We start from the raw sequence: 21,696 nt of genomic DNA, 5'->3' as shown, positions 1-21,696 counted from the left end.
CTGCACCCGATTATAGCCCCGATCAGCGTGAAGCTAGAAAGCACCTCAGAGTAGAAATGAATAAAGCTCTTTCTGAAGGTCATTCTGCCTATCTCAGGGGTGTCAAACTCTATGTGAACGATGCTATGTTTAAATATGATGAGCTATCGAATAAGGTTATAAAGGAGACTCCGCGCACCACGCAAAAAGTACAAAAGGCAAGAGCACCTACTGCAGGCGCCATTAATAAGGGCAGCGAAGTTGTTATTCGAGGAAATGCGGAAGACAATTCGGGTAGCGATGCAACAATGTCGGATAGCGATGCGGAAACAGTAGTTGAAGTTGATGTGAATAACCCCGCACCTACAGTAAAACCTACCATTAAGACACTATTTTAGCGAGGTCTCCATTAAAGGGTAATGATAAGAAGACGCGAAAATTATCGGAAGTTATTAGTCCTGAAGAACAATCAAGGGGAAAGAGTAGGAATGTTTCCAGGTGAGTGTCGCCCACAGGTGGTTGGTCAAATAGAGTTGGTTGATACGTGTCGAGGGGCCCCCGTGGACGTACCCCTTATAGTAACAGATATCGTGACTATTACCACATTACTCCGGAAGATTCAGATTTTGATGCAGCTAATACCGAACAGCGACAGGTACGCAGTGACTAGGAAAAACCTGGCCATATACATCGAATAAGTTTAGTAACCTGGAACGTACAAGGTGTGAAAAATAAAGTGAAACAGATTAGTGAAGATTTAAAGTCAATCGATATTATAGGGTTAGTTGAAACATGGCATAGCGCAAGTGACCCTCCGATATTTGACGGTTTTATTGTTGAGCTTGTTGCGCGAAAGCCAGCTGGAAACATGCGCTGCTATGGAGGGATAACCGTGTTACTAAGTAAAGCTCGTTTCCGTTGTTATCATAGAATTGCTAGTAATTCAGAGAACATTCTTTGGGTACGGTTGGAGTTAGTGAGAAATAAATGGGTGACTTTAGGATCTGTGTATATAGCGCCTCAGAATAGTTCCTATAATAGAGAGGAAACATGGGATGTGTTAGCCGAAGAGTTAAGTAGACTAAGAAGGGATTTTACAGAGGATGTTTTTGTTGTTATGGGGGATTTTAACGCTTATACGGGTGCTTTATTAGAAATGGAGAGTGTCTCGTTCCGAGAAGTGCCTGACTTGGTTCCATCTGAGTATGGAATGCCTAGATGTAGCAGAGATATGGATAGGAGGGTGAATTGTGGGGGAGAAGGCTCTTGGAGCTCTGCTCGGAGAATGGTCTAATAATTGGGAATGGGAGATTTTGGAACTGATGGGGGAGTAGGGGAGTTTACCTATATGTCGGGAGCTCGTCGGAGTCTGATAGATTATGTGTTGGTTGGCAGTGGGCTTTCAGCTCAATTAGTTGATGTTGTGGTACTTCAGTCAGTTGGTTCAGACCACTGGCCAGTTAAGTTAGAGTTGGGTTTAGAGGTTGAAGGTAAGAGGAGCGGTATTGGAAAGAGGTATGAGACAGTCGGTCAAAAGAAGGTTAGAGTTCGAAAACCGTTAAAAAAAAGATTGGAATAATAAAGAAATTGATAATAGGAATGAGATAATAGCGAGACCGGAAGTAATGGATAGATTAGAGGAGATTAGAAATCTAGATTGCGGTGCTGAGGAAGTCCTTGCCGAGTTATGTGAGTTAGTGCACCAGTGGTCTAGTAAAGCGATAGGAAGGAAAGTTAAATCAGGATATTAGGGATATTATGGTGGGAAATGTAGAAGGATAAAGCAGGAGGTAGAAACAGAATTAGAAATTTTTAGGCAGTGCCAGGATGAAGAATTGCGGTTAGAAGCGTTGAATTTTTATAGAGTTAAGAATATAGAATATAAGAAATTGCTGAAGAGGAAAAGTAGGGAGTGGGATAGTTTAGAAAGGAAAAAGATGATGGAGGATTTCACACTAGGGAATGTTAAAGAATTTTGGAGTAGAATGAGAAAGGAAAGAGCTAATATTTCAGGTCAAACACCTTCACCGGAGTCGTGGCCTGGTTATTTTGAGAATTTAGAAGGAGACTGTGAAGGGCTAGAAGAGGATAGTCAGTCGTCATGTTCAGGTGAAAGTATTTTCCTGCTGCAGGAGAATGATTATGAATTAGTAGGGGAAGTGACAAGAGAGGAGGTTAGAGAAGTAGTTAGTAAGATGAAAGGAGGTTCAGCACCAGGTTTGGATGGGATACCAGCCTGGGTGGTTAAGAAATTTGTGTCGGTGTTTTTGTCGATATTAGTTATGGCATTTAATAGTATTGTATCTACAGGTAAGTGGCCAGAATTGTGGAAGACTTCAGTTGTTATACCGCTTTTTAAGAAGGGGGACCCTAGCTGGAATGATAACTATAGGCCCATGGGTCTAGCACCAGTTTTTAGTAAAGTGTTAGAAAAATTTTTAGATAGGAGGCTAGATAGGTGGTTAGATAAAAATAAGATTATAAATGAAGAGCAAGGAGGATTTAAGAATGATTATAGTACAGCATATAGGGCAGTTGCGCTTAGAGCTATAGTCGATAAGTAGGGAACAGGGAATAGCCGTCTATATGCAGCTTTTTTAGACCTAAGAAAAGCTTTTGATAATGTTGAGAGGGTGCTTTTGGTAGATATTCTGAGAAGTATTGGTTTACCTAGTATTTTTGTGAGGTTAGTTATTAGCATGTATTGCGGAACTAAGGCGGTAGTAAAGGTAATAGATCAGGGTCAGGGTTATCAGAGTCTAGAGCATATAGATACCGTAAAGGGTTAAAACAAGGTAGTGCTCTTTCCCCCCGTTTGTTTTCTATTTTTATAAATGATTTAGTTCAGTTTTTGGAAAGAAGGTGGACTCCGACAGTGGATCTTTGTTCCAGAATTATTTTCAGTTTTGCTTTTTGCTGATGATTGCATACTTGTAGATAAGTCTGCCCATGAATTACAGATTTCGTTAGGTCTTGTTGCAGATTACTTAGATATGAAGAAGCTCCAACTTAATGCTAAGAAGAATGAAATAGTTATTTTTGGTAAAAGAAAGGATGAAGAATGTAATGATAAGTTTATGTTTAATGGAGACGAAATAACGATAGCTGAAAATTCAAAATATTTAGGTTTTATATTTCAAAATAATGGTATTTGGTGTGCCCACATTAAAGAGTCACTAAAAAGGGGGAAAGCGGCTATATCGACGGTTTTTAGGAATGGTACAGTTATGGGTATTAAAAGTCTAGCAATGCATAAGAGAATATTTTTAACGAAGATTATGCCAGTTATTCATTATGGTGGGGAATTATGGTGGATGGAAGCGGCAGAACAGCTGAAGCCCTTCAGGTAACTTATTACAAAAGGCTTTTCGGCCTCCATAGGACTACGCATACCCAGTTTTTGAAAGGGGAGCTAGGGCTTTTTTCGCTCCGTAAACATAGGCTGGTTCAGGTAGTGAGATTTTGAATGAACATAGTCCATGTACCACGAGGAAAATTTATTAGAGAGGCCTATGAAGACCTACTTTTTTCAGGGTGTAAGAGGTCGTGGCCGTCTAGGGTTAAATCCTTATTAGACAGATTAGGATTGTCCTATATATGGAATGATGGTAGAGGTCCTGCCATTAGTCAGATTGATATAATAGGAATAGTTAAACAATGATTAGAAGATCAGGAGATACAGACATGGCGGAATGAAATTGAGAGATCCGAGACATTAAGCGTTTATAAGGATGTTAAAAAGGTGTTTGGCCAGGAGATTTACTTTAAATTTAATTTGCCAAGTAAGTATTTGTCATTATGGTTGCAGCTGCGGGCCAACTGTTTGCCTTTGAGATGGAGGAGTAAAGTATTTGAGAGAGGTAAGGGGTTCCCGGCGTCTAGGTACACGTGTCCCATTTGTAGTATTGAAGAGGAAAATCTGAACCATTTTCTTTGCCGGTGCCAGGGGCTTACTGATTTGAGGGAGGATGTTTTGGGGAAAAGTAATTTTTCACTTCGGGGCATGTTGTCTCAGACGGTACCTAGCCTCATGTGTAGATTATGTAGATTATATAGATTTGTTGATCAGGCACTAAAGATAAAAAAGGAACTATTGTGAAGAAGATTTGTTATGGTTTGGAATAAAAATGCTGAAGGGAGTTTTACTTTTGTTTTCCTGCTATATTTGATGTATAGTGTATATGGCCCTGTAGAAAGGCTTTTGAATACACGATTATTATTATTATTATTATTATGTGTGTGACATTGTGTGTAAGTATGTGAGTTAGTTTTATAGTATTGTGTGTGCGTTTGTGCTGCACTTGTTATGTTATTTTATTTTTATTTGCTGTGGGCTATGCTTAGTTATTGTTATATATGTGATTATCATGTATTTTGACTTTATATGCAACTGTGTTTGTTTTTGCCATGGCCCAAAGAGGCTTTAGTTTTGCAATAAATATCTATCTATCTATCATGTCGGCTACTTGATAATGGCTTTGATTTATTTTATTATTTTCTTGTCTCTATTGTTCTTAACTAGCTCAATTAAATACTCTTTCTTATGTGTGGCTTCCCTTGAAATGATGAATATATCAATATTTATGAATTGTCTACCCTATAAACTTACGCCATATATGTACTAACTCACAACAATTTTTATTGTCTGATTTAGTGACGCCGCTCACCGTGTTCACCCCTTGGCTGGACAAGGAGTCAATCTTGGTTTTAACGATGTTCGAATTTTAACTGAAGTTTTAGAGCGGAACGTCTTAGATGGCGCTTCGTTGGGTATGTTTTTTATTTTTTTTTTTTTTTTTTTTTTTTTTTTAAGGTTAAATATGCGAAAAACCTCTTGGTATTGAATGTATGGAAAAAATAGCTATTTTTTGTCTTTTCTGGAGGCGAGGAGTGGGGTGTATTCTGGAAATATATGTAAATTTTTCTATAATTTTATTACAGTTTTACAATTTTATTATATAATTATTTATCGAAATGATAATGGCGAAATTTACATTGATCACAATTGATTGCTGTAATATCCAAGAGACGAGATAAGTTTCGTCTACAGAATAAAGGTCATCTCAACTTGATCTGTAACATTTTTAAGAATAACTTAACACTAATTTAGTAAGGCTGTTCCAGTTTTTATTATCAATATTACAGTGTAGGTTTGTTTGGGTATATAGTTAAATGGTCTTAATCCGATGTTATGTTATCTGATTAGAGATCTGTTTAGAACTGAGGTGAATTGCCCCACAGGTGTCCTTGTAATACATATCTCGGAAGATCTTATGGTGCTGTATCCAATTTATGCATTAAATGATATCTATGGAGCAATGTATTGAACTATTACTGCATTTGAAATATTGTTATTAGGTTCTTGTAACAGGCTGATTTCTTGGATAAAAAATTGCTAAATAATTAATAGTGCGACGAAGAGAATTTACATTTTTGGCTTAGGACATCTGTTTATAGCATCTTTTAAGCGTACAAGCAGGGAAGGAGTTGATAGAGGAGCTGGAATGTAAGCTCTTCAACTCTAACTTTGTATCTAGGCAATACACACTGCTTAAGGTATTCACCCAGCACAATTATCTCTCAATTTATTGAGAAGTCATTGTAATGGGTAGGAGACGTAGGAACCTTTTTCACTGTTCTTCATTCCTGCTGTAGGTTCACTATTGAAGGTGTTATTTGACCTAGCTCAACGTTTTATTGGTGTTAGCAAGAAGTTGTTGTTCTGGTTTTGTTTGTTTTTTCGAAGTTCTACACTAAGAATGAAGCCTATATCATTGAGAGAGAAGGAGATATACGATGTGAGCGTCCGTACACAATGCAGCTCGTATGGATAACCTTGGTATATAGCCTAGGAAGGCGATAGAAATGATTTTGGTGTGAAACCATGCATGCAGCCTGAGCGGGCGATAGAGATGGAGCCCAGACACATTACCATGCATTTATATCTTATACCTTACCACCTACGTCTATTAGGCCGTAGGTTATTTGGGCATGTTGACAACGGATGAAACTGACAATGGTGCATATGATCAGTTGCAATGGCTAATATTATTAGCAGTATTATTGTCAGACTACTATCGGAAAAAATATTCCAAACGTATATCCGCTTCAATTGATCTAGATACAAATATAAACCTGAATGTTTATGCTGATTTTTGCAAACCGCTGATGTAGATGTGGATGCTTTCAGCATGATTATTACAGAATCATGCTCTACATGTTAAAGCTCCGGAAGTAGCTACTATCCCCACGAAAAAAGTTCGTCATGTTTCTTTTTTTTATCAAATTCATTAATTTGGCTGAAAGGATGAAATTGACCGTGGTATATTTAGTCAGTTGCAATCGCTGATATTAGCAATATCTTATCAGGTCACTATCGGCAACAATATTGCTAATGTATATCCGCATCAATTGATGCAAGGGATTTAGTCTTGCAAACCCCTGATGAAGCCAGGGATGCTTGCAGCATGACTATGATTGAATCGTGATGTACCTGTAAAGGCTGCGGAATGAGCTACTACCCCCACCAACCCCTGCAAATAAAGTTTGCTCTGTTTCAGGTTTAGGTATTTATTCATTACTTTGTATGAAATGCAAACATTTATTTATTTTATTTTTTTGTTGTTTTTTTTTAAGTACCAAGGACACTAAAAATGAAATCTGTTTTTTTTTTATTGGTTAAGTGGGAACTTACACAGCAATATAAGTCTTTGAAAACTAGCAAAACTCGGGAACACAATTTTTAATGAAAAATACTTCTGTATGCAATCGCTTATAGTTTATGCCTAGCGGGCGCCAAGTTTGAAAATAAAGAACATATGTGAAAATAAGCAGGAAACAAACGAAAAAAAATATACCATGATTGAGCTCTAGAAACTTACTTTCCTGATTGCTATCGCAAAAGACTAACACTGCCATACATCTAAACTATGCATTAATATGGGTATCACTAAAATTATTCAAGATTATATTCTTCAAATTAGTAATTAATTGACGTGCCTACAAAATTATCTTTTTAGAAAGATCAGCTAGACTATCCTATTCTGTTATACGTATCCCTTTACTTGACTGTTGACACATCAATAGAATCCTTTTTATTTTCTTCTGATTCAAAAATAATAATTTTTATTACTTTATTTTTATAGATCCCACTAGCTCTATATTTGTTCAAGAGCCTTATTGAACATAACGCTTGCGCTTGTGTTATCGATTGCTGTATTGCTTGACGGCCAGATGGACACAAAACGGGCGTTACAACCCTTTGGTTGGGCTTGTTTGTAAACAACAAAAGTTTCCGCTTGCGGTAACAACCGGATCAGTGTGGTAACAAAAGAGAGAATTTGCACAACGAAAAAGATCTTAATAATTTCATAACAACCATATGAAAATTGTGGAAACTCCCAATTTTCCGGTACGAATAGATCTAAAACGGAGTCAGGGGGCAAAAAATGGTTTCATTTTAATGTCCTTAGTACTTCAATAGCAGTGTTTTATTTAATTGACTCTAATTTTCAGTTCTATTGAATTCGCAAAAGGAATACGACATTATGACTGCAAGAAAAAGCCGTTTTCACTCTGTCTCACAAATTTATTTTTTAAAACAATAAAAAACTTCGCTCTTATCGTAAAGAGCGAGGCGTTGAGGAGGGGACAGCCCTTTCATATACGGAATAATTTCTGTTCGTTTTAAGTTTTAATGTCGCTCCTTACTTTCAGTTAAAAAAACTAAGTTTTTTTTTATTCAAACAGAATAAAAAGACCACTAGTTCAGGGGATAGTTTATTAAAACAACTATGACACCTAGGAATATCGCAGATAGTGGCTAATTTAACATTGCTATATGTCATTAAGAAGCAATTAATGTTAAATAGCTGGAATATACAAGGAAAAGAGTGCAAGGGATATATTTTGCAGTGATACATTTGATTTAGCAATGTAGTGGTATATAGTGATATATTCATTCTACATCCCATAGAACCAATGTTGTGACAGAGGAAAGTGTATCATTCATTTTAATGGCTTATGTTACTATTAATTACGTCTCAGACAAACTGAATAAAATTATTCAGCATGAGATTAATTTCTAAAGAATTAATTATTTTCTTGGAATGCTTAATCTGGATGTGTTTTGATGATAATTTAAGTTATTTGGATTTTTCTTCTTTTTTTACTTTCAGTCAGAACGTAAAAACAAATATAAGTGGTGTTCATATTGAAAAGCATTCAAGTAAGGACGTTAATAAAAAAAAATATTATTAAATTCGATATTGTTTTCCTACTTTTTTGTACTCACAAACGGCTAAATTCACGGAAGTAGAGTGTTTGTTTGATGACTTTTTAGTCCTAACATTGCGAATTTTTGTTGTCATTTTTTTTTATTTTTGGTAAAGTTGTTAATTTTGTTGCAGGAAGTATGCTTTATCTTGCTGAATACGAAGCGCTCTCTCAGAGGCATAATGTTCCAATAATGGCTGCAATCAACTCTTTATATAATTTGTACACAACTAATCTTCAACCTTTAGTAACGCTTCGTGGCATTGGCCTGAATTTAATAAATACAATTGGCCCCTTGAAGTCTTTCCTTATAAGCAGAGCGTCTTGAGTAAGTAATTGGAAATCGATTCGCTAAAACATTGAAGAGCTCAAACTTTTTTTCTTAGAAGGAGTGGACAATCTTTTATAGTGACTGAAATTTTTGTCTTTACTCTTGGGGACAAGATTTGAAAAGTTTTAAACTCTTCAAAGTTTGTTAGCATTCTTGGGGATTTGGTAACTCCAAATAGGTGCATTCAAATTTTCTACGCTATATTTTAGATTCTCTCTCTCTCTCTCTCTCTCTCTCTCTCTCTCTCTCTCTCTCTCTCTCTCTCTCTCTCTCTCTCTCTCTCTCTCTCTCTCTCTCTCTCTCTCTCTCTCTCTCTCTCTCTCTCTCTCTCTCTCTCTCGCTCTCTCTCTCTCTCTCGCTCTCTCTCTGTCTCTTTTAAACTTTTGAGTGCCGCAAAACTTCAAAAACTTTGAAGAGGATTTTCTCAGAATAATGAAAAGTGTATACACTCGTTTTTACATTTGTACGGCCATGATTTACCCCACCTAATGTGCACTATTTTTCTTGCTGAAACCCCCCCCCCCCCGCCCGAAGAAGAATATTTTTTCCCACTTCTAAGCACTGGTTCTTAGTGCTCTGATACTGACACTACTAACAGAGACTCTTATCATTGCTGACAATATCTGATTGGCTAAATTCTGACATGTGCTAGCAAAATCATTATTCGGCTGCTGCATTTTCAAAAAAAAAAAAAAAAACATACGAAAATCGCCTGGCGAAAACAGCTTTAAAGTAATCGTTAAAATCTTCCGTGCGTCTTTCTTTTTTCATATCATCTCTGTCTCTTTTGGACTTGAAACAGAGCTAATGATTACAACAAAGAAGAGAGGAAAACGATGAAGAAGTGAAAAAAAAACTTTTATTAATAATCTTATTCAAAAACCCTCAAACGAAACACAATAAAAAGAATAAACGAATAACTTTTTTGTTTAAGGAGTAAAAACTAAGACATGGAGTTGTATTGGGGGGAGGGGGGCTTCAAGCTACAAAGATTCGGCTTGGTCATCAGGATATTCGGTCCTTAGAAAGGTTTCTTGAATACCCGTCATAGTGCCAAAGCTGTATACTGGAAGCACATCACTGGAAGTACTGGAACTGCACAGTGTACTGGAAGCACTGGAAGCTGTGTACTGGACTTTGAAGTACAGTAATGCCTTTTGTTTCTGAATATTTATAACTGGAATTGCTGAAAATAGTATGCTTGAATCGGCGTTGCGATTTAGTATCTTTGGTATTTGGTTATTTAATTTATATTATTTTTCTAGTGACTTAAAATGGAATTTAGATCATTATTTATCTAGTGTAGAATTCTCTTTAAAGAGTTTTGGAATAACTCCAAAGTCCTCTATGACAGAAGGATAGGCTAGTACAATATTTATCATCAGGGATTGTAACATAAAAGTCTGCTTGCCATTATTATTCGAGTTGATGCCTAGAGACTAAGGTCGGGGAACAAAACGGGGGGGGGGGGGAGAAACAGTTCAATGGTTCGACTGATAGCTCACATCGTTCACGCTAATAATGTGATGACACAAAAACGGGGTTAGTGTTTGACCGCCTCTTGCGATCAATGCATTAGCTTGGGTTCTTCTTTAAATAATCCATGGTAAAGTTAAATAGCTAAGTTTTAAACTACTTAAGTAGTTTATGCATTGATAGTGATCAATGCATTGGCTTAAATACTTCTTTAAATGATCGATGGTAAAGTTAAATAGTTAATTTTTTGACTAGTTAAGTACTAAAGTTAAGTATTAAAGATTTAAGTACTTCTAATAATATGGTGAGACAAAACGGGGTTGGTGTTTGACCACCTCTAGTGATCAATGCATTGGCTTAAATACTTCTTTAAATGATCTATGGTAAAGTTAAATAGTTAATCCTTTAACTAGTTAAGTACTAAAGTTAAGTATTCAAGATTTAAGTACTTCTAATAATATGGTGACCCGAAAATGGGGTCGATGTTTGACCGCCTCTAGTGATCAATGCATTGGCTTAAATACTTCTTTAAATGATCGATGGTAAAGTTAAATAGTTAATTTTTTGACTAGTTAAGTACTAAAGTTAAGTATTAAAGATTTAAGTACTTCTAATAATATGGTGACCCGAAAATGGGGTCGATGTTTGACCGCCTCTAGTGATCAATGCATTGGCTTAAATACTTCTTTAAATGATCGATGGTAAAGTTAAATAGTTAATTTTTTGACTAGTTAAGTACTAAAGTTAAGTATTAAAGATTTAAGTACTTCTAATAATATGGTGACCCGAAAATGGGGTCGATGTTTCACCGCCTCTAGTGATCAATGCATTGGCTTAATTACTTCTTTAAATGATCGATGGTAAAGTTAAATAGTTAATCCTTTAACTAGTTAAGTACTAAAGTTAAGTATTCAAGATTTAAGTACTTCTAATAATATGGTGACCCGAAAATGGGGTCGATGTTTGACCGCCTCTAGTGATCAATGCATTGGCTTAAATACCTCTTTAAATTATCGATGGTAAAGTTAAATAGTTAATTTTTTGACTAGTTAAGTACTAAAGTTAAGTATTAATGATTTAAGTACTTCTAATAATATGGTGACCCGAAAATGGGGTCGATGTTTGACCGCCTCTAGTGATCAATGCATTGGCTTAAATACTTCTTTAAATGATCGATGGTAAAGTAATATAGTTAATTTTTTGACTAGTTAAGTACTAAAGTTAAGTATTAAAGATTGAAGTACTTCTAATAATATGGTGACCCGAAAATGGGGTCGATGTTTGACCGCCTCTAGTGATCAATGCATTGGATTTAATACTTCTTTAAATGATGGATGGTAAAGTTAAATAGTTAATTTTTTAACTAGTTAAGTACTAAAGTTAGGTATTAAAGATTTAAGTACTTCTAATAATATGGTGACCCGAAAATGGGGTCGATGTTTGACCGCCTCTAGTGATCAATGCATTGGCTTAAATACTTCATTAAATGATCGATGGTAAAGTTAAATAGTTAATTTTTTTACTAGTTAAGTACTAAAGTTAAGTATTAATGATTTAAGTACTTCTAATAATATGGTGACCCGAAAATGGGGTCGATGTTTGACCGCCTCTAGTGATCAATGCATTGGCTTAAATACTTCTTTAAATGATCTATGGTAAAGTTAAATAGTTAATCCTTTAACTAGTTAAGTACTAAAGTTAAGTATTCAAGATTTAAGTACTTCTAATAATATGGTGACCCGAAAATGGGGCCGATGTTTGACCGCCTCTAGTGATCAATGCATTGGCTTAAATACCTCTTTAAATGATCGATGGTAAAGTTAAATAGTTAATTTTTTGACTAGTTAAGTACTAAAGTTAAGTATTAAAGATTTAAATACTTCTAATAATATGGTGACCCGAAAATGGGGTCGATGTTTGACCGCCTCTATTGATCAATGCATTGGCTTAAATACTTATTTAAATGATCGATGGTAAAGTTAAATAGTTAATTTTTTGACTAGTTAAGTACTAAAGTTAAGTATTAAAGATTTAAGTACTTCTAATAATATGGTGACCCGAAAATGGGGTCGATGTTTCACCGCCTCTAGTGATCAATGCATTGGCTTAAATACTTCTTTAAATGATCGATGGTAAAGTTAAATAGTTAATCCTTTAACTAGTTAAGTACTAAAGTTAAGTATTCAAGATTTAAGTACTTCTAATAATATGGTGACCCGAAAATGGGGTCGATGTTTGACCGCCTCTAGTGATCAATGCATTGGCTTAAATACTTCTTTAAATGATCGATGGTAAAGTAAAATAGTTAATTTTTTGACTAGTTAAGTACTAAAGTTAAGTATTAAAGATTTAAGTACTTCTAATAATATGGTGACCCGAAAATGGGGTCGATGTTTCACCGCCTCTAGTGATCAATGCATTGGCTTAAATACTTCTTTAAATGATCGATGGTAAAGTTAAATAGTTAATCCTTTAACTAGTTAAGTACTAAAGTTAAGTATTCAAGATTTAAGTACTTCTAATAATATGGTGACCCGAAAATGGGGTCGATGTTTGACCGCCTCTAGTGATCAATGCATTGGCTTAAATACTTCTTTAAATGATCGATGGTAAAGTTAAATTGTTAATTTTTTGACTAGTTAAGTACTAAAGTTAAGTATTAAAGATTTAAGTACTTCTAATAATATGGTGACCCGAAAATGGGGTCGATGTTTGACCGCCTCTAGTGATCAATGCATTGGCTTAAATACTTCTTTAAATGATCGATGGTAAAGTTAAATAGTTAATTTTTTGACTAGTTAAGTACTAAAGTTAAGTATTAAAGATTTAAGTACTTCTAATAATATGGTGACCCGAAAATGGGGTCGATGTTTGACCGCCTCTAGTGATCAATGCATTGGCTTAATTACTTCTTTAAATGATCGATGGTAAAGTTAAATAGTTAATTTTTTGACTAGTTAAGTACTAAAGTTAAGTATTAAAGATTTAAGTACTTCTAATAATATGGTGACCCGAAAATGGGGTCGATGTTTCACCGCCTCTAGTGATCAATGCATTGGCTTAAATACTTCTTTAAATGATCGATGGTAAAGTTAAATAGTTAATCCTTTAACTAGTTAAGTACTAAAGTTAAGTATTAAAGATTTAAGTACTTCTAATAATATGGTGACCCGAAAATGGGGTCGATGTTTGACCGCCTCTAGTGATCAAAGCATTGGATTAAATACTTCTTTAAATGATCGATGGTAAAGTTAAATAGTTAATTTTTTAACTAGTTAAGTACTAAAGTTAAGTATTAAAGATTTAAGTACTTCTAATAATATGGTGACCCGAAAATGGGGTCGATTTTTGACCGCCTCTAGTGATCATTGCATTGGCTTAAGTACTTCTTTAAATAGTCGATGGATGGTCTATCTGCAGGAGTTTTGCTTTTGTAGTCCATTATTAATTGAGAGTTCTTAATTATAAAATCTCCGCCCATCTGTAAAGGGTCGTCACGGAACTCTTCATAGGGAAGAGGTAGGCTGATATCTTGCGCTATTTTTTCTCCGTAATATGATATTGACCGGTGGTTCCAAACCTGAAAAGGAAAAAACTAAGATGTGAAAAACAGAATTGTCCCCGTCTTGATCTACATCCTCCAGAGCTCTAGCTGAATTACAGATATCGGATAACACTCGTTTAGAAGGTAAATACCACCATGTAAATTTTAATAATATGCTATGGACTAGACCTATCTGCTTAACTGAATCTAAGTGGCGGACAAATTTGCTGATATCCTATCGGAAGCAACTATCCTATCTGGCTCGATTTTGCGTCCACAGGAAGGGTTCTTTGGTAAAAAAAAACTATGAAAATAACAAAAACTAAGAATGCAAGAAAAGCTAATTTATGTTTACTGTATAATTTTTTAATGCTATTTTCCTGCTCTCCTATGGTCTTCATATATCAGAGAAAAAAACAATTTTGATATTATTTCATAGCTGACATTCAGCTACATCCATCTGCCGAATAAAGTTTTTGAAATTTGGTTTATATATTTTCTTTTAGATTGAAAATACTTTGAAAATTGTTTGAAAATCGTTAAAAAAAGAATAATATCCCTATTTTTCTTAGTAAGTTCAAAATATTTCGCTAGAAAAATTCAAAGTAAAATCATAATTCTGGCTCGGTGAAGGAATACATGTGAGACTCATGAATCCAATGATATACGTGTTTTGCCGAAGTTAGAGCTGCAGGATTGTCGGAAAATTGCTTGTTTCAGAGCGAACATATACCTTAAGGCTAGGAGAATTAACAGAACAAAAATATACTTAAAACATTAAGCTTTTAAAAAAATCAAACAAATTGTCCTCATTTATATTCTTCTTCTTCCGAGTTTTGTCGTCTTTAGTTAAGTCCGCGTTGGATCTTATATTTGTCTTTTCCTTTACTGGCAGTGTGCCTTCGCTATCTAACCATATAAATTACAGTCGACTTAGGGCAAAAATATGCAATTAATTATAATTATGTGACTCACCTTGTATAAGGATCGCTCTAGTTTAAAATATTGGTAAACAGCTCTGGCTTCATCACAGAACACTGTAAAAATAGTTTTGGTTTCTTCTTTCCATTTTCGGGCGCCTTCTTGGCTCCCAAACGAAATTATGTGTATTGATAAACCAGGGCAAATGGATTTAAGAGACTCCTGCAATGAAAAAAGAAAATGAAAGCTTCTATTTAATTCATTTGCATTCAAATTAGTCAAGCATACAAAATAGAAAATCCAAAAAAATAAAAATTACTTGATTTGTATGCATTAATATTGATAAAGATTGACAGATAGTTATATTACACTCTGCTTTTTAAATAAGGGGGTGGATTGAAAAAAAAAATTAGCAAAATTTTCAGAAATTTAATTTACTTGAAAATATGTAGATAGTCTAGGCAAGTTGGTAATTAATAGTTGTATGTTCTATACATCGGACAAAAATTATCCAAACTCAATATTTTTTTATGATTACAGCAATGTACAATGACCCTATCCTCAGCAAATGTGGTAATGATCCTTAAAAGGGTCAGAACCGGCACAATGCAAAACCTACCAAGGTCGGTGATATTAAATACTTTCATTGTAACTGGATTGTTATGATACACTCATTGCTCTACAAAATATTTTTTTTTTCAGTCATGAAGAGTAAGGCTTTCTACGTTGACAGAGGCTCCTCTGATGTTTCTGCGAGTATTTTTATTATAATTCTTCTGATTGGAAATATGTAAATAAATAAACCGATATACACGATACTATTTGAAAAAAACCAGTTTTTTATACAAGATTTTGGGCAAGGGGCTTTAAGCCTTTTTTTTTATTTCTCAAAAATATTTAAGTCCTGTTTCAATATCAACGCATTAAACCATTTGATATTATTTCAACGTTACAGTGACACATGCCGACGGAAAAGGTGAATAAAACTAAGATTTAAGAAGTTGATATTTCCCAACAAACTGTGAGTGCACCTATGAATACTCCGGAACATAAGGATACTAGTTTTGGAAGATCAGAGCACTACGAGACTCACAGACAGGAAGAAAAAAAGAAGCAAGGATGAAAAAAGGATAGGTTCAAATTAACTACCAAGCACAACAATAATAAAGGGGCTGAATACATCATAAAAGTGCTGAAACAAAGACAAAAAGACAAGGGTTTAGTTGAATCGATTTTTTCGGTAAAAGTGAGCCAAATTTGTTGCAAATGTGGCTGGTAGCATTTCTACTTCTTTCGGTAATTTCACAAATTCGTGTCAGCCACTTCAAACACACACACATACACACACACACACACACACACACACAAACCCCCCACACACACACACACCCACACATCACTCACACACTCTCTACCACTCACATCCCCACTCTCAGAGTCTCTCACACACACTCACTGATACACACACACAGTTACACACACACACACACACACTCACACACACACACACACACACACACACACACACACACACACACACACACACACACACACACACACACACACACACACACACACACACACACACACACACACACACACACACACACACACACACACACACACACACACACACACACACACACACACACACACACACACACACACACACACACACACACACACACACACACACACACACACACACACACACACACACACACACACACACACACACACACACACACACACACACACACACACACACACACACACACACACACACACACACACACACACACACACACACACACACACACACACACACACACACACACACACACACACACACACACACACACACACACACACACACACACACACACACACACACACACACACACACACACACACACACACACACACACACACACACACACACACACACACACACACACACACACACACACACACACACACACACACACACACACACACACACACACACACACACACACACACACACACACACACACAGACACACACACATTCACTCACACACACTCTCTGTCAATCTCTAACCATCTCACTATCTAACACTCACAGTATATCTCTCTATCTATATCAAAATCTAAATCTATTTAACTTTCTGTATATATCACTCTGACTCTATCTAACTCTTCATCACTATCTCACAATATATCTCTGTCTCACTCCCTATCTTACTCTTTCACTCTATGTCTCTCTATCTCATTCAGACTCACACACACACCCCCTCGCACACACACACACACTCAAACACTCACACACGCACACTCGCACACACATACACACACTCACACACTCACACACTCACACACATCACACAATATATACATGCATATATATGTGTATATATATGCGTATATGTCTATATATATATACTATCTTTATATGTGAGTAATAATTGTGTGTGTATTTTTTCGGGAAAAATGGTATCTTGGGATATTCTCGCATAAAAAAAAACGATCTTGATTGGAATCCTGATCAGAAGCCTGAGAAAAATCGTAAAGAGCCTTAATTTTGGTTTTTGAAAATGACGTCATGCAGAAAAAATTACCGTGACGTTTTGCACGTAAAAAATACAATAACGTCATGTAAGCCATTCCTCTCATATAACCCCGTAACTTTCCAAATGTAGCCAGTTATTCATCTAACACAATCAGTTATTTATCCAAAACCATGTCTAAGGGAAGACCCAAAAATCGTAAATTTGCAGTTGCAGTTTCTATAAATGAGAACCAAGACAAACTATCAAACGTAATAAGATGTGAAAATCGACAACCTGGACCATAAGTTGCGACAACACCAATACGGGCCGCTAAAGAAAAAGCCTTTGCTAAAGTATCTGAAGTAATCAAAATTGAAAATAAACAGCAAAGACACGCGTGGTTAGAAGATAAACGACAACGAGAATTAGAGCGTATGAAAATGAACAGCAGAGACACTCGTGGTTAGAAGATAAACGAAAACGAGAATTAGAGCGTATCAAAAATGAAAAAGAAGAGCAAAGATACATTCGGTTAGAAGAACAGCGGCGTCGTAATCTTCCGTACCAACAACGTGCGGACAAAACCAAGTACATACGTACAAAGATGCCATAAACTCAGTAAATATAACATATAAATCTTTTGAACTCTTTAACGTTGCTTGTATTCACTGTGGAACCCTCCATTTTCCGGAGGAAAGAGTAGGAAACAAAGGTAATTCTTTTGGAGAATGCTGCTTGCATGGTCGAATTGCAATGTCACCACCTCAATTTCCAAATGAATTGCCTTAATTTTGTTTTTTACAAATTACGTCATGTAGAAAAAATTACAATGACGCTATGCAGGTAAAAATTACAAAGACGTCATGTCAGTCATGGCATCAAGACATTTTATGACGTCATTCCTTTTATATAAGCCACGTATGTTTCCATATGTAGTAAGTTATTAATCTAACACAATCAGTTAATATTTTTCCAACACAATGTCTTAAGGAACACCCAAAAAACGAAAATTTGCAGTTGTATTTAATGAGGACTCTTCGGAACCAATACCTAAACTATGAAACCTGATCGGATGCGAAAATTAACCACCTAGACCATCAGTTGCGACACCACTAATACGGGCAGATAAAGAAAAGGCATTGCTAAAGTATCTGAAGTAATCAGAATCCAAAAACGTGTCAAAAATGAAAATGAACAGCAAAGACACACGCGGTTAGAAGATAAACAAAAATGAGAATTATAGCGCATGAAAAATGAAAATGTACAGCAAACACACACGCGGTTAGAAGATAAACGAGAAATAGAGCGTATGAAAAATTAACCGCAAAGATACGGTTTCACAGTCGAAAATGATAGTGATAATGATTGGGTTTGAGATTTTTACATGGGGTCATCATAACTTACCAGACCTTTGTTGAGAAAACAAAGGTTCGACAATATGTGTTTCATAATGACAACAGACAATCTGGACCATCAGTTGCGACAACACTAATACGGGCAACTAAAAAAAAGGCCATTGCTGAAGTATCTGAAATAATCAAAATCCAAAAACGTGTCAAAAATGAAAATGATCAGCAAAGACACGGGCGGTTGGAGGATATGCGAACACGCCAATTAGGGCGAATGGAAAATGAAAATGAACAGCAAAGATACGGTTGATTAGAAGATATACGAAAACGACAATTAGAGCGTATGAAAAGTGAAAATGAACACCAAAGATACGGTTTCACAGTCGATAATGATAGCGATGATGATTGGGTTTGGGATTTTGACATGGATGAGGTCATTAATATTTACCAGGCCTTTGTTAAGAAAACAAAGGTTCGACGATATGTGTTTCATAATGACAAAAGACAAGCCGTTGCAAAGAGCCAGCAAAGACACGGGCGGTTAGAAGATATGTGAAAACGACAATTAGAGCGAATGAAAATGAACAGCAAAGATACGGGTGGTTAGAAGATATACGAAAACGACAATTAGAGCATATAAAAAATGAAAATGAACAGCAAAGATACTGTTTCACAGTCGAAAATGATAGAGATGACTATTGGGTTTGGGATTTTGACATGGATGAGGTCATTAATACTTATCAGGCCTTTGTTAAAGAAAACAATGGTTCGGCGATATATTCGTCATACTGACAAAACAAACCGAGGGAAAAGCCAACGTTCAAAATATTATAAAACCTCCAAAACATGATACTACATCAGCCTCTGTTAAAAAACAAAGGTTCGGCGTTATGTTTTTCACAATGACAAAAGACAAGCCGAGACAAAAGAAGCAAATTCTAAAGGGCCATAGATACAAGGAAAAGAAAGTTTTCTACTATTGGATTTACCAAAAAGGACAACAAATAGAGAGACATGCAACGCCTGACAGCCAAGATGAGAATAGATACAAGCCTTGCAGTGGCCAGGGAGTTGTTTCATTAGAAATAGATTCGGACTTGATATAAATATATATATATATATATATATATATATATATATATATATATATATATATATATATATATATATATATATATATATATATATATATATATATATATATATATATATATATATATATATATATATATATATATATACACTATCTTTGTAAGTGAGCAATAACTGTGTATGTATGTATTTTTTCTCAAAAAGGGCTCCATATTTTTTTATGGAAAGTTGGCATCCTGGTATATTCTGGCCTAAAAAAACGATCTAGATAGGTCAGAAGTTTGAGGAAATTCGTTAACAGGTTTAGTTTTAGAAGAAAAAAAATGTGAGTGACGTCATTTTTATATACATCAGTATTGCAATAACGTTGTCATACTTGTCACACTTGCTTGGAAACATTGAAGATTTTCATATATGAAAAAGTTTATATTAAATTGCTTAAAGTGCAGAAAGCTGGTAATTGCAAAAATATTTGCATATATTTTGACAAGGAAACAAAAAGTTTTTGTTGATAAGGGAAAAGACAACCTTAGAAATGAAAATAAAAAGTTTGAAGCTTAGTAGAAATCGTTGTTAGAGTTTGGACTTGCTGTAATCATACAATATCTTATAATAGACCGTATAAGTATAAGAAGACATTAAATTGCGGAAAGAGCAAAGAACGGTAATTGCAAAAACATTTTTATATGTTTTAACAAGGGAATGCAACAATTCAAAAACCTTAAAAAGAAAACCAAAAGTTTGAAGCTTAGTAGAAATCGTTGTTAGAAAAACATCATTACCGAATTTCTTTTCTTATTAATTTAAGCAATGTCTTTTTAAGACATGAAAAAAAGTTCGAAAAATTTTTAAGTTCAGTTCAAAATCTCTAAAGTTTTTATGTAAACTGCAAAATTATTTCCGATACCTGATCAATAATTTTAATGCTTTAATTCAAAGTAGACAAATACCGGAAAATTTTAAACTTAGTTTTTTTTTTAGATAAAATCAACTCGTTACGTGGTTAAGCTAACAAGTTTTAGCGCAACCAGTTATATAATGTCAGTAGGAAGACCCAAAATACGAAAATTTGCAATTATTAAAAATGATAATTTTCTATTTTGACAAAGGATTACAACAATTAAAAAACTTTAAAAAAGTAAACCAAAAGTTCCAAGCTTAGCACATATTGTTACTAGAAATCGGACTAGCTTCAATAATCAAATATTTTTCAAAAGGCTGCAGTATTAAAGGACATTAAATTGCGTAAAGAGCAAAAAAAATGGTACAAGCGGTTAGAAGAGATGCGACACCGACCATGGGAGCGAGTCGAAAATAAAGAGCGAAGACACACGCGGTTAGAAAACATGTTACATCGAATCTGTGAGCAAGTCAAAAATGAAAATGAAGCGCATGCGACACCGAACATGTGAGCGAGTCAATGAAAATCAACTTGGACAGTGAGAATCAAAACGGGTCAAAATTGAAGATGATAGCGATGATGATTGGGTTTTGGATTTTGACATGAATAAGGTCATCAATGCCTATCATACCTTTGAAAATCAAATTCCTGGACTAGATAAATCGTTGCAAGAAAAAGAAGTTTTTGTCACATCACCTGAACAATTAAAAGAAACAAAGGTTCGGCGATATGTCTTTCATAATGACAAAAGACAAGCCGAGACAACAGTTAAAGGTCCAATAAAAAATGTTATTATACAAAGGCACTACTTATAATTTAAGGTCCATTTGGACGTCATATATATATATATATATATATATATATATATATATATATATATATATATATATATATATATATATATATATATATACTATCTATACAAACGAGCAGTAATTGTATATTTATGTATGTATTTTTTCTCAAAAACGGCTCCATATTTTTTCGGGAAAATTGGTATATAAGGACATTCTCCCATAAAAAACGTCTAGATAGGTCAGAGTTCTGAGAAAATTCGTTAAGAGCCTTAATTATGGTTTTTGCAAATGACGTCATGAACTATGTTTGTACATCATATAAGCATTTCTTATGACATATAAGCATTTTCTTATATGATGTTATGCATAGCATAAATAAGATTATTGGGTTTCCAACGCATTAGTTATTTATATAATATAATGAATGTTGGAAGGCCCAAAAACGAACCTTTGCACCATCAATTGCGACAATACCTTTACGGCCAGCTAAAGCAATGGCCAT

General features: G+C 35.0%; 3 protein-coding genes across 5 annotated transcripts in view; 1 reads left to right on the top strand and 2 right to left on the bottom strand.

The window, feature by feature from the left end:
* The window catches only part of LOC148950216 (ubiquinone biosynthesis monooxygenase COQ6, mitochondrial-like), a 26,307-nt gene extending 10,966 nt beyond the window's left edge, over window positions 1-15,341 (top strand). Inside the window, exons 3-5 of the mRNA XM_089092245.1 lie at window positions 4,634-4,749; window positions 8,388-8,581; window positions 15,228-15,341. Of these exons, the coding sequence (XP_088948371.1) occupies window positions 4,634-4,749; window positions 8,388-8,581 (310 nt within the window). The 3' untranslated portion in view covers window positions 15,228-15,341. The remainder of the gene's footprint in view (window positions 1-4,633; window positions 4,750-8,387; window positions 8,582-15,227) is intronic.
* LOC148950214 (uncharacterized) overlaps window positions 9,430-21,696 on the bottom strand; it is a 33,048-nt gene continuing 20,781 nt past the window's right edge. Inside the window, exons 5-7 of one of the 3 annotated variants that reach the window (XM_089092247.1) lie at window positions 14,580-14,747; window positions 10,510-13,640; window positions 9,430-9,770 (exon numbers count right to left, since the gene is read on the bottom strand). The gene's annotated coding sequence lies outside the window, so the exon portion shown is untranslated. Of the gene's footprint in view, window positions 13,641-14,579; window positions 14,748-21,696 lie in introns of all 3 variants that reach the window. The other 2 variants (XM_089092248.1, XM_089092246.1) reach the window with 2 other exon arrangements.
* LOC148950215 (uncharacterized) lies at window positions 13,419-21,696 on the bottom strand. Its single transcript, XM_089091804.1, has 3 exons — window positions 21,643-21,696; window positions 14,580-14,747; window positions 13,419-13,640 (listed from the first exon to the last, which is right to left on the bottom strand). The coding sequence occupies exons 1-3, from the start codon at window positions 21,694-21,696 to the stop codon at window positions 13,419-13,421; spliced, it is 444 nt and encodes a 147-aa protein (XP_088947930.1).

This window comes from Artemia sp. Qi Xiang Cuo, chromosome 7 (genome assembly GCF_049724085.1).
Source record: "Artemia sp. Qi Xiang Cuo chromosome 7, ASM4972408v1, whole genome shotgun sequence".
In the NCBI taxonomy this organism is placed as follows: domain Eukaryota; kingdom Metazoa; phylum Arthropoda; class Branchiopoda; order Anostraca; family Artemiidae; genus Artemia; species Artemia sp. Qi Xiang Cuo.
This window is presented reverse-complemented; position numbering and strand designations above follow the sequence as displayed.

Excerpts from the sequence above, each read along its gene's own strand:
- LOC148950215 (XM_089091804.1), bottom strand. The coding sequence starts at position 21,696 with ATGGCCATTGCTTTAGCTGGCCGTAAAGGTATTGTCGCAATTGATGGT. Across the intron at positions 14,748-21,642 it reads TCGCAATTGATGGTGCAAAG|GAGTCTCTTAAATCCATTTG; the intron begins GTTCGTTTTTGG and ends TTTTCATTGCAG. Across the intron at positions 13,641-14,579 it reads TAGAGCGATCCTTATACAAG|GTTTGGAACCACCGGTCAAT; the intron begins GTGAGTCACATA and ends TTTCCTTTTCAG.